Source organism: Xiphophorus hellerii, chromosome 9, assembly GCF_003331165.1.
Source record: "Xiphophorus hellerii strain 12219 chromosome 9, Xiphophorus_hellerii-4.1, whole genome shotgun sequence".
Classification (NCBI taxonomy): Eukaryota; Metazoa; Chordata; class Actinopteri; order Cyprinodontiformes; family Poeciliidae; genus Xiphophorus; species Xiphophorus hellerii.
In genome coordinates, this window is record NC_045680.1 from 31162219 (window position 1) to 31178836 (window position 16618).

General features: G+C 38.0%; 1 protein-coding gene and 1 long non-coding RNA gene across 4 annotated transcripts; both read right to left on the reverse strand.

Annotated features, from left to right (window-relative positions):
• Positions 1–1215: 1215 nt before the first annotated feature.
• On the reverse strand, positions 1216–2724 carry LOC116725204 (uncharacterized). Its single transcript, XR_004340348.1, has 2 exons — positions 2232–2724; positions 1216–1928 (listed from the first exon to the last, which is right to left on the reverse strand). It is a non-coding gene; the product is annotated as an uncharacterized LOC116725204 (long non-coding RNA).
• Positions 2725–3451: 727 nt separating this feature from the next.
• On the reverse strand, positions 3452–14458 carry LOC116725203 (uncharacterized). Of its 3 annotated transcripts, none has more exons than XM_032571106.1 (5): positions 14168–14458; positions 8438–8706; positions 5471–5494; positions 4619–4748; positions 3452–3843 (listed from the first exon to the last, which is right to left on the reverse strand). In XM_032571106.1, the coding sequence occupies exons 2-5, from the start codon at positions 8703–8705 to the stop codon at positions 3648–3650; spliced, it is 618 nt and encodes a 205-aa protein (XP_032426997.1). In that variant the 5' UTR covers position 8706; positions 14168–14458; the 3' UTR covers positions 3452–3647. The 3 variants fall into 3 exon arrangements, with proteins under 3 accessions (XP_032426997.1, XP_032426998.1, XP_032426999.1); XM_032571107.1 differs by lacking the exon at positions 14168–14458 and adding an exon at positions 11099–11571; XM_032571108.1 differs by lacking the exon at positions 5471–5494.
• Between the last annotated feature and the right edge of the window lie 2160 nt (positions 14459–16618).

Here is a 16618-nt window from a genome sequence, read left to right on the forward strand (position 1 = left end):
CAAACCGTCTTGTGGTCCACAGGCCGCTGCCGCTTCTGTCTTTTCTGGCGAATCCAGCTGCGGAGGCATTTCCACGCCTTGTAGAGGCAGATCAGGTGGATCTCTAAGCCACACAGTCCTGGAATGTGCAGCACCGGTCCGTGGGTCTGGTGCCAGTTCAAATGTGCCGCGAACCCACGGATGTTGAACCTGCAGATTGGGCTTGTTGCTGCGTCTCCGTCCATGGTGTCCATGCTTCAACAGTTGCCGATGAGCTGACGTTAATATTTCAGTTTGCAGCAGTGTCCGTGTCTCTGTGTGACAGATTTTCATGTGCCTCGTCTGGTCGTAGTGAACGTTGCCGATATGTTCCCTTTAATATTTCTCTTTTACCGTTTGTTTTGCTACAAGAGAGCAGTTTGCAGCGAGTTGTGCTGAGATATATTCAGCTTTCATGCAGAAAGTTTCTACATCTTTGGTCGTAGTCCGTGTTTTTCCAGTCGTAGCCGTGTCTCTGTGTGTCTCTCGTACTGGTGTGTTTCCCCGTGATGCTGAGATATATTCAGCTGATCGGTCTCTGTTTGTTTCTCAGCTCCCGTCTCTGGATCGAACCATAAACCTGTCGATTCAGGCGCGGATGCAGGAGCCTTTCTACTACGGCCGCGGTGACGTCACGGTGAACTCTGTTCCTTTGACATTTTAGTTGTTTGAAACAAAGATTTAATTTCAACTTGCAGGGTGAAGAACATTCATGATGTGATCAGTTTCCTTCACTGAAAAATAAAAATGCTGCTTTAAAGGAAAACCCAGAGCTGAATATGAACCAAACATGATTTATGAAATTAATTTTATCCGGTTGAGGTGGCTCGGGCATCGGGTCAGGATGCCTCCTGGACGCCTCCCTGGTGAGGTGTTCCGGGCACGTCCCACCGGGAGGAGGCCCCGGGGAAGATCCAGGACACGCTGGAGGGACTATGTCTCTCGGCTGGCCTGGGAACGCCTCGGGATTCCCCCGGAAGAGCTGGAAGAAGTGGCCGGGGAGAGGGAAGTCTGGGCCTCCCTTCTGAAGCTGCTACCCCCGCGACCCGACCTCGGATAAGCGGAAGAAGATGGATGGATGGATAATTTTATCCGTTGTATCTTTGCCAACCGGTGTCACATTCAGCCGATATTTAATTTTATTTATTTAAAGGCCAGACATACAGCTGGTCTTTGTAGTTTAGAAAATGAAAAATGTTTCGTTTTTTTTATCACTTAACTTTTTATTAGTATTTTTCACTTTTGTTTACATACACAATGTACATGAACACTTCACATTCAACATAACATAAAACCTTAGCTTGGGAGCTATTCCTCTATTTGACCTTTGACCCGTCTAGTTTGCCTGTTCTTTATTTTTGTGACTGTCTTTATTCTTGAATGCTGTCCATTTCATCCACTTTTCTTCCATTTGTGTTTGTTGAAGTCTCAGACGATGTGTCAGTTTTTCCATTATGTAGATTTCTTCTATTATTCCAGTCCATTGTTCCTGACAAGGAGGGTCTGCCTTTCCCCATTTCCTCGTAATAGCTTTCTTGCTAGCTATTAACAATATCTTAATCAGATACTTGTCTTTTACACTTACTTTGATATTGTTAAAATTGTAAAGATATAGTACCACACTATTCATAGGAATATCATATCCCAGAATCTTCTTCACAGTTTCATGTACATTTTTCCAAAATTGAACAATTTTAGGACAGTACCAGAATATGTGAGAATGATCTGCATTCATTGATCCACGGTTCCGCCAACACCCCATGTTTGTGTCCTTATCTCTATTCTTGACTTTAGGCGTGATGAAAAATTGTATTAGATTTTGTAGCGTCCCGGTTGAAAGGATGGTCTCTCAAACTGATGGTTCACAGTCCTTTATTTTACAGCCTTTGTGTGTGAACACACCGTAAGAGCTACAAAATATACAAAGGAAATACCATTAGTAACTCAAACAGTGTTGTTCTAACCTTTTACCTTAACATTGAATCTTTTACCTTATGTCATTTCTCAAGCTATAATTATGTGTTACAATACACGTATTTATTAAACTATTAACATCTATGTGTCATGAAATAAAATACAACGTATTTCAACTGTTGACCGTTGACCAAAGAATATTAGCACCATCTAGTGGCAAAACACAACCGTCACACTCAATACCGAACTACAAGTTCCGCAGGAAAACTAAACATATATTTACACAACAAAACACTCACCTTGTTCCCTCATCAACCAAGCACCAATTAACTGATTGTCTACACCATAATTAGAATTACTCCGTAATTATCTCCCTTTCGCTCCGACCCGTGCGCGCTCTCTCTCCGCCATGACCGAGCAGTTTGTCACCTTCCGTTCCAAGCCCTTTCACAATAAAAGTATAGACTGTCATGTCAACAAATACTCATTTACATGAGGAAACACAAAATACTAGTAAGGTCATTTACAGATTTTTCCATGTGAATTCCCTCCATATCCATGAATTGGTGGATGTCTGATGTGTTTTCCACATATCCAACCAATCTTCATCTGAAATTGTCATGTTAAGCTCTGATTCCCACTTTTCTTTTATGTACTTAGTTGAATGTTTGTTCGTCATCAGTTTTTGATATAGAGTAGAGATTATTTTAATTTTTGTTCCACTGAATGAATTTATCACAATTTTAATCACCCCATTCACTTCCACAGAGGGATCCCACCTGATTTCTGTCTTATTATCCCTTTCATGCATAGTGGTCACTACAGTGGACAGCTATCTAAAAGCCATTTTCTTCTGCTTCCTGTGGATTTTTATGTTATAAATGCACACAGACCACTGAAGTGGACACTAATGCATCATAAAATATACCATCAACTACTGGCCATCAGCTGCAAATGCAAGAAATTATTTTTGTTAAATACAATATGGCCGACAGACAAAAAAGCATGAGAACCGACCCGGTCCCTCCTTCTACTGTAGACGACTCTTGCAAGTAAAAAAAATATTGTGACATCAGATAACCCCTAAGGAACAATACTACTGATGTATTTTTCAAATAACAACTTTGTATTTGGACAAAATTACAATTGATCACATAAAAATAAAAAATAAAAAAAAAATTATTTTTACAAAAAAATTTTCCTACCTTTTTTATGCCTTAAGAAAAGAATTTTAAAAAATGGGAAAAAAATTCTGACACAAAGGATCATAATTCATGTATCAGAGGGTTATTATAATAATATATAATAATATATAATAATATATATAATATATAATAGTCTCTCAATTGCAGGTACCTGTAAAATTCATGTTTATCTAAATTATACTTCTCCTTCATTTTCTGAAAACTCTCCAGCTCCCCGTCTGTCTGAAAGGTAAACCATCCTGTGACCCTTTGCTCATCCGCCATCATATGCTACCCACCTGAGCATTTTCATTTCTTTCTTTGTGTTTTTTTAAATGTTTTGAATTCCAGTGTAAACACTGTAATTGGATCCATGAATTTCTTGATCAAAAATGTTCAATTTTTAAAGATAAAAACCAGAAGCTTATTTTGATCGTTAAAAATTTAACATTTTTCCTACAAAATTGCTAATTTAACCATTTAAAATTCAACATTAAAATAACTGAGAGCTTTTTTTTCTACTGCCCATCTTCACACGAGACTTTCTGCTTCAGCATGGAGCAAAGCTGATCCGTTTCCGGCTCCAGTCCCGGTTCCGGCTCCAGTCCCGGTTCCAGCTCCAGTCCCGGTTCCGGCTCCAGTCCCGGTTCTGGCTCCAGTCCCGGTTCCGGCTCCAGTCCCGTTTCCGGCTCCAGTCCCGGTTCCGGCTCCAGTCCCGTTTTCCTCCCTGAATAAACCAAAACCAGGGATGAAAAATCACCGGAACCCAAACAGAACCAGCTCCTCATTCAAACATGATGCAGAATTTCCTTCCTTCAGTAGCTCAGCTGTAACTTAATAATATCATCCGGGTTGGTTGGTTATGGTTGGTTGGTTATGGTTGGTTGGTTATGGTTAGTTATAGAAACCAAATAGTGCATATTTCTGGTTCGGTCACTCAGCAGTAATTAAACCAAAATTGGTATGAAAAATATACATTTTGCAGTTCAGATGAAAAAAGCCTTTGTCTGTAACAGAACTCCTCAGGTTGAATACTTTTAGCTTCACCTGGTTCAGATTCAGTTAAATGAATCTTTTTAGAACCTTTTTCTACCAATTATTATTTAAATAAATGAAAATATAAACTCTAAACTGTTCAGTCCAGCAGAAGGTCTGAGCTTTTAGCTGCAGATCTTCCCTTTGCTTCGAATGATTCATCGTTCACTACATTTATTTTATGAAAGAAATTGTTCACTTTCTTATTCAAAAAAAAAAGAAATAATTTTTTTATGTATTTCTAATTTTTTATGAAATAGTGGCCAAATAAAAAATCTTCACAATGAGCCACTTTTTTATCCAATTAATCATCAGAACTGGAGTCTTATAAATTAAATATTAAACTAGTTTCAACCATCTGACGTTGTAAATGTTTCATTAATCTGAGCCGTTTCAGTTCTTCCTCCTGTCAGACAAAAACCCCTGGAGGTAACTGAATAAAATCAGAAAGGTTCAGTTTTACTCACCTGCTGTTATTTTGTCTGTGGCAAATTTTCTTCCTGAAACAGCAGAGCAGGATGAAGATGATGATGAAGAGGAGGAGGAGGAGGATGGCAGCGATGAAAGGGGCCAGCTGGTTATGTTGTGGTGAATCAGCTGTTGGGAGGGATGAACACGAGAGTGATTGACAGCGCTAAGACCCTCCTCCTGGCTCTGATTGGTTGTGTCTGACTGACTGGTGTATTCCTACTGGGAGCACTGGGAGGCAGATGAGCTGGATTCTTTTCAGATTATCTTATATCTGGGTGTCCAAAGCGCGGCCCGGGGCCATTTGCGGCCCTCTGAAGGATTTTGTTTGGTCCCCTCAATGCAAGCAGACGGTTGATGGAGATGGAAACTTTGTCATCTTCTAGAGGAACATTTTTTTTTTACAGATAAATAACATCTTATTTTAAAAATACGAGTTAAAAGAAACATATTTCCATTCATTAACGCCACAAGCATCAACCTACATTTACTCAAACGAAAACATTCATCCCAAACAAGAAAATAATCAACCTCTAAAAGTTACTTGTTCTAAACCTTTTTAATGTTTCCTGACTCCAATAATTAAAATTTTAATTTAGATTGTTATTGAGTGAATAAACTTTCAAAATAAATACTTTTGTGGCCCATATTTTTAATAAAAGTTTCAAACTGCAGCTTTAATATCTCTTATGTTGGATAAAATCAATCTGAGTTTATTACAAAGGATCTAATATTGTCAACGGTTCTGTGTTCAATTTTCTCCTGCGTTTATATATTCAAATACATTAGTTTTGATTTTTATCTATCAAGGAAAGAAAACGTTATAAGAAAAAGGAAAACAAGTTTCTTACCGTCAGAGTGGAGCGACGGGCAATCTGAAAGAAACAGACGTTTAAAAACTGACATCAGGTAAATCAAGCTGTTCATTAGTTTTCAACAAAAACTTTAATTGTTTAATTATTGCGTTATGTTAAATGCAAAATGTATATGTTCTCTGTACAGCTTTGCATAATTACTGCTTATCACTACTAACAATTATTAGTGATAATTATCATCTCTAGACATTTTTCAACATTTTAGAAAATCAAACATATAAAATTCATAATCAGTGGCTTCTTTCAAATCTGAACTAACAAAGATTTTGTTGAACAAATTTGGATTTGCAAATCTGAATTTATATTCTTTGGATAAAAAAATGATGAAAAGATTTTCCAAACAAAAATATGTTTCACTGGATCTGAGATCGATACAAGTTCAGGTTCTAGTTTATGTTCAGCAATGTTATGTAAAAAATTACTTTTTGAGTCCAAACTCTGGTCAGAAACTCTGGTCAGTTTCTAACCAGCAGCTCAACATCAGTGAGCCAAAATCCAGAACTGCTGGGATCAAATTATTTGGCAGATTATTTCCCCTGGCAAACAACTGGAATGCAAATTATTCTGAATATTGACATCGTTTCCATCAAATACGAAACTCAGTTGAAATCACACGATGTGTGAATAAGTTTGTTCTCGTGATAAGCCGTTAAATTGCCGCCATATTTCTCCAACTCTTTCTGTCTTCTTCGTCTTTTCCGCCAGCAGTAACATCCGGTTGTTGATCACATGTCGATTCGGCCGAAGAACCGAATCATCGTAGCACAAAGCTTGATGGAGAAAAGTTTCTAATGAAGTAAATTTATTTCTTTAGTTTGTGGAATTTTGTGATCAATTGACACGAAGCTCCTGGAGGCCGTGAGCTGAACCAACTAAAAACAGCAAGTCAATGTTTTAACAAGTTGTTCAACCTGCACAGGACTTCAGACAGAACCAGGTGTGATTATATGAGGAAACAGCAGGTGGCGCCGTGGAGCCACTAAAGGTCATTAAAACAACAGATTCTGTTTGGATCGTCATCATAAGTCAATGAGTCGCACTGAACCGTTTCACAGATCAATTAATTAGTATTTATTTATATTAAAGGTTATTAAAATACTTAACTGTGAAAATACCTAAAAACATAAATTAAATAAAGGTAAATAAAAAAAGTAAAATTCACGTCGGATTATGAAATCAAAACAGCCGAGCAGCGATGAGAAAAATACATTTTACATCAGCATTAAATGAGATAATCATGATTCATTCATTCATTCATTCATTCATTCATTCATTCATTCATCATCGAGTTTATATATTTTAGCTTAAATATTAAAACATGCTATATTTATGTCAGACAATCTCAGTTTCACTTCTCATTAGAGATTGTTTCAGATTGTAACCGCTTTAAAAAATAAAATAAAATAAAATAAAATAAAATAAAATAAAATAATACAATAAAACAAAAATAAAATAGAATAAAATAAAATAAAATAAAATAAAATAAAATAAAACAAAACAAAACAAAATAAAATAAAATAAAATAAAATAAAATAAAATAAAATAAAATAAAATAAAATAAAATAAAATAAAATAAAATAAAATAAAAATAAAATAATAAAATACAATAAAACAAAAATAAAATAGAATAAAATAAAATAAAACAAAATAAAACAAAACAAAATAAAATAAAATCAAACAAAATAAAACAAAACACAACAAAATAAAATAAAACAAAATAAAACAAAATAAAAAACTTTCTCTCTATACTGTTTCAAACCAGTGGAGCAGAAATCAATCCAATAGATGATCAAATTTCTCCTGCTGATTTTTACTGAAGTGAAAGTTTAACTCTAATAAAGTATTAATTAAACTCTTAAACTTAGATTAAAAAAACAAACAAAAACGTTGTGGGTCATTTTCCCTAAAAATCAGTCTATAATTATAGTTTCATTCTCTTGCTGGAGGTTTTTATCTTGTAAAATGACGCGGCGCTTTTCCTGCAGAAGTTTATAATCTAAATGAAGATGAAGAGAAAATCTTTACTTTATTGAATCTGTTTCTGTTTTCATCACGTCGCTGTTCATCTTCTTCTCTGGCTGGTTTTGTTTTGTCTTCTTGATACGTGTAGATATCATTTTTGAGAAAGGAGTTTTAAAAAAAGATATTTGTGCTCAAATAAAAAAAACCTGCGGAGTGTTGGGGAAACATAAAGTTGTAATAATACGAGAATAAAGTCAGAATGTTACCAGAATAAAAATGTTATAGTAATAAAATGAAAAATGATTTTAAAAAATGAATTGAGGAACATTGAGCATCATAGTTTTTATTAATGCCGAGATGTTTCATTTTTTAACACGTCAAATTATCAACGTTGAGACGAAACAACAAAATATTTTTTTGAAGGACAAAAGAAAACATCCAGACTTGAGGATCTGCAGTTTAACTTTATGCTTTTTTCTCTCATTAAAACGACTTTTCTTTTTCCTGGTAATTTTACTTTATATATTGAGTCTTTATTATTAACTTATTCCTGAAATTAAATTTCGACAAAAGAAACTTTCTGAGCTGGTCACGTCTGATTTGAACATTTTTCTCATCAGAAAAGATTTTTTCTCTAAATCTTATGACTTTTGGTCATATTGGGTCTTTATTGTGAAAATGTTCATTATTCCGTCATGATAACAGAAGGAGCTGTTTCTGTGCTGTTGTCGCTCCGGGCTCTCCTCTGATTGGCTGAATTACAAAAACAGTCTCATCTCGCTGTTTACATCCATCGCTGCCATAACTTTTAATAACTTATTGCGTGAACAGATTCTTTCACGCATGAGTCCAATTTCAGTTATTTAATTTAAACACCGCAATTGCAAAACGGTGTTTTTTCGACATTATCGACAAAAATGTGCGAACATTTGTAATGGAAACGCAGAGAAAGACTGGAAGTGTGGAGGTTTATTTTCTCACCAGCCGCTGAGATCTCCACGCTGCGGCCCATCGCCTCCATCATCACCGCGGCTCCGTCGCGCAAGGAGCGGCAGACCGCGAACACGTCCCGGTCCCTGCAGACCAGACAGGCCGAGTCAGCGCCGCGCCATGCCGCGCCGCCGCAGGCCGGGAGGGACGCCTGTCCGTCCGGCCTCTCCCACAGGTTGGTCAGGTCGGTGTGGAAGTCAAACAGCAGGCTGGCGTTGACCGCAGCGGGTTGAGACGAGCGGAAACACGAGACGTTCATCCTGAAGCGGAACCAGAGACAATCAGAAACTAAATTCTGAGTTGAATTTAGTTTCTACAACCCGAGTTAAAACTCCACCATAAAGTGGAGCCACATTTTACTTCATGTCTTTCCAGTTTAAAGCTTTTATTTATTAGATTCTGCAGTATATTAAGACATATTTTAGATCATTTTGAATAAAATTATGGTTGGTTTTCAACATCTTCATTGTTAACTGCTGTCATGATTGTTGCAGACCCAAACGCAGAAAGGAGGAGGCAGCAGTTGATGTGATGATTTAAAGAAGAATGGTTGAAATAATGATGGGTGTGTAACCGGGTGGATTATTAGTTTAAATGGTGCTTACATAGAATGGTTGTAAATTCCCACATAAGGCGGGTCTTTGAATGCATCATGCCCCGTGTCCCCGCCTCCACTTTCATGTTGCAGCGGTGTTGGGCTCGTTAGCATATAGGCACCAGGTGTGCCAGCCAAAGAGAGGAGTCGGGTCCATTGTGGCAGCAGTTTGATCCGTTGGCTGGCGCCGTGCTCGATGAGCTGCTACACCAGGGTTTGCACATTGTGGTAAATGGATTTTTGTCACCTTTGTCTGGTTCTGGGTAATGTTGGGTTGCTTTTTATAACGTTGACACTGACCTTTTTAACTGCTTTTTAGGATTCATTTTAGTGGCTGTTTCACTGTAAGCATTTGAAAGTAGCTGTTGGGAGGCCGATTAAGGTACTAATATTTCATCTTACCTTATATGGCTGTATTATTGTCAGCAGATACCTTATTGTCATTTTGGTATTGCAGGAGGCTGACATTGCATATTATGCTCTCTCACCAAGGCGTGATTCTTCTCGGTGTTTCAGTTAAGTGGCTAACTAGATTATCCTCTAGAGCTGGAGGTGTAGCAAAGCACCACAGAACCAAAACCAGAGTTTATATTCCTCCTTTTAATGAATTAGCCAATGGGAGGTTTATTTTTCTTTGTGTAATATTATTTTGTGTGATTAATTTGTGTTTCCACTAAGTTTGGTTTGCAGTGTTTTGTGTGTCTTAGATTGCTCTCTGTGCTAAATTAGGTCTTAATTAGAATAATAAAGTATATTTTAATATTGTGAAGGGAAGTATAAATAAAATATATTTTTGTATGCTATTTCTGTTTCATCATTTCGAGCCAGACTTACTTGAGTATGTTTAATTGGGAAACCCTAGACTACTTAAATAGATTTGAGAGGTCTACTAGTTGGCTTTAGGGCCACGCCCTCGGCCACGATCCAGGGTGCTTTCCCCCCGTGTTACAGGTGCAAAAATCACAAAATCCTAGCAACAAAAATAAATCCATAAAAACATCAAACCAGGAGACAAGAGGAGAAAACTGAGTAGACACGAGGATTTAAGGAGTTTAGGATGAGAAACTTAAATAATGAAGGAGCTGATGAGACCAACTGATGATCAATAAATCTAACACTAAAGACACATAAAGACTAAAGACACATAAAGACTAAAGACAAAGACAGAAAAAAGCGGATCTAACAATAACAGGAACACAGAACGAGAATAAAAGGACTAAACATCTTGTAATCTAACTAAAAACAGAAACCTCAAACAATAGTAAACCTAAAGTAACGAAATGACTAAGAACCAAACATAACAAACGTGATGAACGACTGAAACAAGGAAAACAAGAAGCCAAATCTAACCAGATAACAGACACATCCAGTCATTCTGAAACAAATGACGTGAATCTGAATAGTTTCTCTGTTTATTGGCACAAAAAGCAGCTGGAATAAAATCGTCACTTCATGACGAACCTTTACGACTTTAATACTGAAATCTGGAGAAACTATTTGATCGTTTTGCGTGTTTGTTAGAAACAGAGCTGACGTCACATGAAGACTTTTCTAACTGCACAGAACCTGCCGACATTATCTGATGTCGAAAAGTCAGAACTTTGCAAGAAAAACCGAACATTTGGACTTAAATTTACGAGATTAAAACCAAGATATCCTCAGCATTACAAAGTGAAGTCTTCTGAGCTTAGAGGATTCATTTCGGGGTTTTCCCGGTTTCAGACCAGTTCATGTCCGGCCTGCACCGGGGAAACATCGGTCTGGATGAGCAGATCTACCTTTGTTAAAACGCGCATCTTGTAATCTTGTATCTTGAATCTTGGTAACAGTTTGAAATATCATGTCGGATTGACTTCGGGTTCGGATCCGGTTTAATGTTTGAATTAGGCCCGATCTAAAGGCCTAGACAAAAAACCGTTAAAACCAACTCGGACCTGAAGCGTCGTGTCGGACTTTGTGAAAACTTGCGAGTCGAAATGCTTGAAATAAATGAAGCGTCATTTCTCAAGACAAGTTTTTTATTATGTAAAAAAGACAAATAATAATCGTAAACGTACCTTAAAGGAGGTGCACGTCTGAAGCAATCTGAGCAATGAAACCAGAAGAGAGGCTGCAGTGTGAGGCTGCGCCCCCTGTGGCGGGAGCGCGCATCGCTCTAAACTCTGGACGGACTGAAATAAGCTGAGTGAAGCGACACGTCAAAACATTCAGCAAAGAGTCTGAGTGGTTAGTGCTCCGTTTGTGCTCCGTTTGTGCCGTTAAAATGTTCGTTTATGCAGCTTTGGTTTCTGAAATATTAAAATTTATTTTTTAGGTCATCCAGAGTTCACCATCCCCCCACGTTGCTCCAAAACAAACCAAACTGGGCTACTGCTCATTATGAAATATTACATAATTTTCTTTCATACGCCAACTGACTTCCCCTAAACTGATGACTGTGTCCTGCTCTGGACATAACCACAAAGCAAGCAGTTATTAATTTCGGATGTTATTGTGTAAATTAAATTCTGCAGATTTTCAGCTGTTGTACAATGTGTACCTTCTTTTGTTTTCAACTTCAATAAAGATTTAGAAGAAGAAGAAATTTGTCTCATTTCAAGAAATGTTTTTAGATAGTAATGTTTTCTCACCAATATAACTTTCTCCACAATAATTGAATCCTGTCAATACAGGACATGTGACCGTGACGTAATGTGTGTATTTGTATGACTGTTCAACTGTGCTTTGGTTTCGGAGGTGGTTTCAACCACATTGTTGACTTACACTGTTAAAAGTCATACTCTCAATTAGTTATAACGTTTTTCTATAAGTTACTTCCAATTAACATAATGAGTTATGTAATTTCAACTTCATTTCCTGAGTTATTGGCATTTCAACTCGAGGATGAGAGTCAGTTCAGTGAAACATAAATTTAAATGTGTGAACATAATTTGACAATCTGAGTTTTAAAAAGGTAACCGGATCTTATAAAAACTGATCACCACTGGCAATATTAATGCGAGATACAAATAGTGCCGGAAATTCGCTCTTTATCTGATAAGGGACAAAATATGATGTAAGATTTAGTCAGACTTTATAAAGTTATCCATCCAAGTTAGAATTGCATATTAAATGAAGAAGAGGAACACCACCTGACCAGATTAAGGACGTATTAACTGTTTGGTGCAAAACAAACTGACTGAAAATCGATTTATTTTTTCCTGCATGTTTATGTCTGATAAGGCTAAGATGGAACTGAAAGCAGCTCTTTAAACCATTCAGACTAGAACACAACAGAGACACAATCAAAACTGTCAGATGATTTATTACCCGCGATAATAACTCAGAAATAGTCCAAATTATAATATGTTTTTATTTCTTTCCTACTTACGGAAGGTTTCTGTTTATATCGTAGGTTTGTGGTGCCTTTCTATCCTAAAGAAAGATATAAAACTTCAGATATTTCACAAACAGATACTAACATTCATGGAAAAACCTCACATAACCTTATATTAAAGCAGAAAGTAAGAAAGGCTTACAGGATTTAATTATGCTGCATAACTGACCAGTACAGTATTGCGAGGGAACGCAAAAGAAAAAATCCCCCATGTCCGCTAGGGGGCTCTGTACTGTGGAGCCTGTGCTACAACTCCAGCTCTTTAGCTCAACCTATTAATTTAACCCAAAGCATCAAAAAATGCCCCCAGGTGAGAGCATAATATGCAACATCATCAATCTTTATCAGCCACACAACAGCGTATTTCAGATGCTGCAGCAAAGAACCAATGAAATGCGACCATCAGCACAAATGTGCAGGATCCAAATGTTGGCACGGAAACCGCACACCACACACCTGGTGCCTATAAACGCACTAATGAGCCTGTCGTGCTGCTAACGGAAGTGAAGGTGGGGAAACGGGGCATGATGCATTCAAGGGCCAGAAACGGGTGGGAATTTACAGCCACTTTATATAAACACCGTTATAGACCACCCGGTTACACATACATTCCGAAATGGAAAGAAAATACTAAATTTCTTTAGATAAAAATCTCTAAATTGTATTTTTTCAAAATTAATATTCACTCCTTTGACTATAAAGACATAAAACAACCAGTTGCATTCAGAAGTTCCCTAATTAGTCCACTTGTGCAACAACTTGAGCAACTTTTGCACTTTCCTCCTGTTGCAGCCGCGTCAGGGCTTCTATTTATAGATTAACACACACTCTCTCTCTGTGTGTATCTCTGTGTGTATCTCTCTCTCTGTATCTATCTCTCTGTGTGTGTGTCTCTGTGTATCTCTCTCTCTCTCTCTGTGTGTGTGTCTCTGTGTATCTCTCTCTCTCTCTCTGTGTATCTCTCTCTCTCTCTCTGTGTGTGTATCTCTCTCTGTATCTATCTCTCTGTGTGTATCTCTCTGTGTGTGTGTCTCTGTGTATCTCTCTCTCTCTCTCTGTGTGTGTGTCTCTGTGTATCTCTCTCTCTCTCGGTGTGTGTGTGTCTCTGTGTATCTCTCTCTCTCTCGGTGTGTGTGTGTCTCTGTGTATCTCTCTCTCTCTCTCTCTGTGTGTGTCTCTGTGTATCTCTCTCTCTCTCTGTGTGTGTATCTCTCTCTCTCTCTGTGTGTGTATATCTCTGTGTGTGTATCTCTCTGTGTGTGTATCTCTCTCTCTGTGTGTGTGTATCTCTCTCTCTCTGTGTGTGTATCTCTCTCTCTGTGTGTGTATCTCTCTGTGTGCATCTCTCTCTGTGTGTGTCTCTCTCTCTCTCTCTCTCTTGATCTTTCCTCACAGCGCAAGTTGCTTGGAACTCGAACTCTTGTGCAAAAGAGGAAAACTGCATTTTTTAAAATTAATATTCGCTTTCGATAAAGTTCTGAGGCAAAAAATAAAAAAATAAAATAAAAAGGCTGGTCATAAAATGCAAAAATAAAAACCATCAAAAGAAAGTCCTAAAAGTATTTCAGAAAACCCCTAAAACAGAGATAATAATAAAATATATTATTTTAATGTAACTTTCCTGATTTCGGCCTGCAGAGGCTCGTAGAAAACCAGGCAGCTGTTACATCAATCAGAAAGCAGGAAGCTCCGTGTGAAGGAAACTAGGAACATCGGAGTTGAACTAAATAAAAAGCGCCGTTTAACTCACCTCGTTTGGTCTGTTTAGTTTCTGGTTGGAACCTCGGTTCGCCAGAAAAGGTCCAGAACCAGAACCAGAACCGGAACCGGCAGCCAGACCCAGAGAATCAGAGAGCAAGGTTGGAAAATTCATCTTGATTTCTCTTAATGTCCGTTAAAGAAAAGATTCAAATTCAGATCGTTCAAGAATTTCTAAAACACAGAAATGTGTCTAAAACACACATTCTGAGTCTGAAATGTGCGTCACTCAGAATGTGTGTGTGTCTAAGAGAGACTTCCTGGAATGAACACGGAAGTGTGTGTGGGGGTGTGTGTGTGTGTGTGTGTGGGTGTTGTGTTCGGCTCCTTGCTGCACATTCTTGTGACGTAGTGTGACGTGTGTATTTCTGTCAGACCCGCTTGGCAACGGGCCTGAAGGCGGAACAGGAAGCGTCAGAGCGCTCACCATGAACACCGGGGATCCTCCAGATCTGGACATTTTCCCTCTTATTGATCAGAACTTGGACTTTTTCTCTCCGATGACCTTGACTGACCTCCAAAGGTTCTGTTCCGGATGGTTCTGGGCGTTTTGGATCGGACTGTTGACTACGGACCTTTTCTGTAAACCCAGCCGAAACAAACATGGAAAGATCTTTTATTGTTTTTATATTATTCGGACGCAACGTTCCCTCTGGCTCACTGCTTGGATTATTTCTGATTCCCAGAGAGCAGTTCGGAAAGAAAAGGCTGAACATGCGGAAGAGCGGTTCGGAGGACGTTCTCCGGAGGGAGGTACCGATCCTGGACCAACCTCCCTCCGGATCCGACGCACCTTCCAACCACAATGGAAAGAGTTTTTCTGACCATCCAGACGAGAACTGAGAACGTGTTGGACGTCCTGCAGACCTACCGAGTTCACCTTTAACCTGAAGCCTATTTGGACCCAGCAGAACCAATCATTGTTTCACTGCATTAATAAAATAAAATCAGGTGAGTTTGAATTCAGACATTTATTTTTGCAGGTGTATTGTTCGCTGTCAGGATTTGAGTTTCTGTGTCTCTGAATCCTTGAGACAGATCACTGACTCCTCGTTTCTCTCAGTTATTTCTGAAGAGGTGGAGTGGAACAGGCAAGCCGCTTTTGCACAAGTATTAGGCCCGTTACGTTCCACCTCGACCACAACTCGCCAGTCTCCGTCCCACCTCCAATCTGCGCCGCTGCAGCCTCTCTGCGCGCAGAGCGGCTCCGGCTGCAGGCGGCAGGCGGCGCGGCTGGTGGCGTGCCTCTCCCTCCTGTATTTAATGTCTCACCACGTCTCACCGCAACTCCTCACGTTAGCAGACGAGAATGTTGACATACCTCTTGTAGTTTCTTGATTTAAATATATTTTAAATGGAAAACTTAATAATTTTAACAGTTTTTATTGCGTAAAGAAACGTGAATGCAATTAATAATCATCATTTTTCTCCAAACGCCACAGTTAATAATTTTTATTAGTTATTATAAGGTATTAAAATATTGTATATTAGACCGTTAGACCCATCAACTATAACCACTTAATTTACATGTTTATTTTGTTGCATTATGCAGATAAATTCCTGCTGCACTGTTAACGCTCGTCTTCAGTTGGTTCAAGGTTTGCAGAGAAGTTGCGGTTTCTGAACTTGTGGTGTTTCCTTCTAAAAATAACTGCAATAAAACAGCTCAAAGGAAACAATCCACTGCTGCAGATTTCATCTCAAAGATTGTTCAAATTTTCTGGATTCATTAAAATCACAAATAAACCAAAATGCGAAGAAAAAACATGTTTCTGTTTCAGAAGCTATTAAGTAATTTATTCGCATATTCAGCTGCAATTATTGTTATAGTGCAGAGCAAGCAGGTATTTTAATAGACTTAGACTTTGATTCAGACGGAAATGTACATTTAAATTCTCTGAGCCTCAGCTAATCAGTGCTAATGTTCCTGAATCCTCACTGGTTACCTATTGTGTTTATTGCATATTCAGCTAAAACACTAACAATAAGATAATTTATATAAATCAGCCAATAAATGAGAATAAAGTTCAAAGGTCAGGTTTGATCTCAGTTTTTTTTCTTCTGATAAAGAATGAAGCGTTTGAACTGATCGGAACTTTGTTACCGGACAGAAACTTTAGTCATTATTTCATAATGCAAATATCTGAGGCTATGAAAAGTAAAGGTCGGTGAAAAAACAGGAGTTTATATGCGGCCTGCTGAGAAACTTCATCTATCTGGAACTGAGCAGTTTGGAAAATTATGATCTATGAAACTTTATTGAATTGAAGTTTGCTTCCTTATCGGGGAATAAACGGCGCAAGATGATTGTTTGCGCCTAATGAGAGAATCAGCGACAAAATGAAGTTAAAACCATAAAAGCTGCTGGAGGTGAATAAACTTCCTTCTAAGCGTCAAAAATGCTGATTGGTGATAAGAGAGAAATTATTCTTTTTCAGGAAGA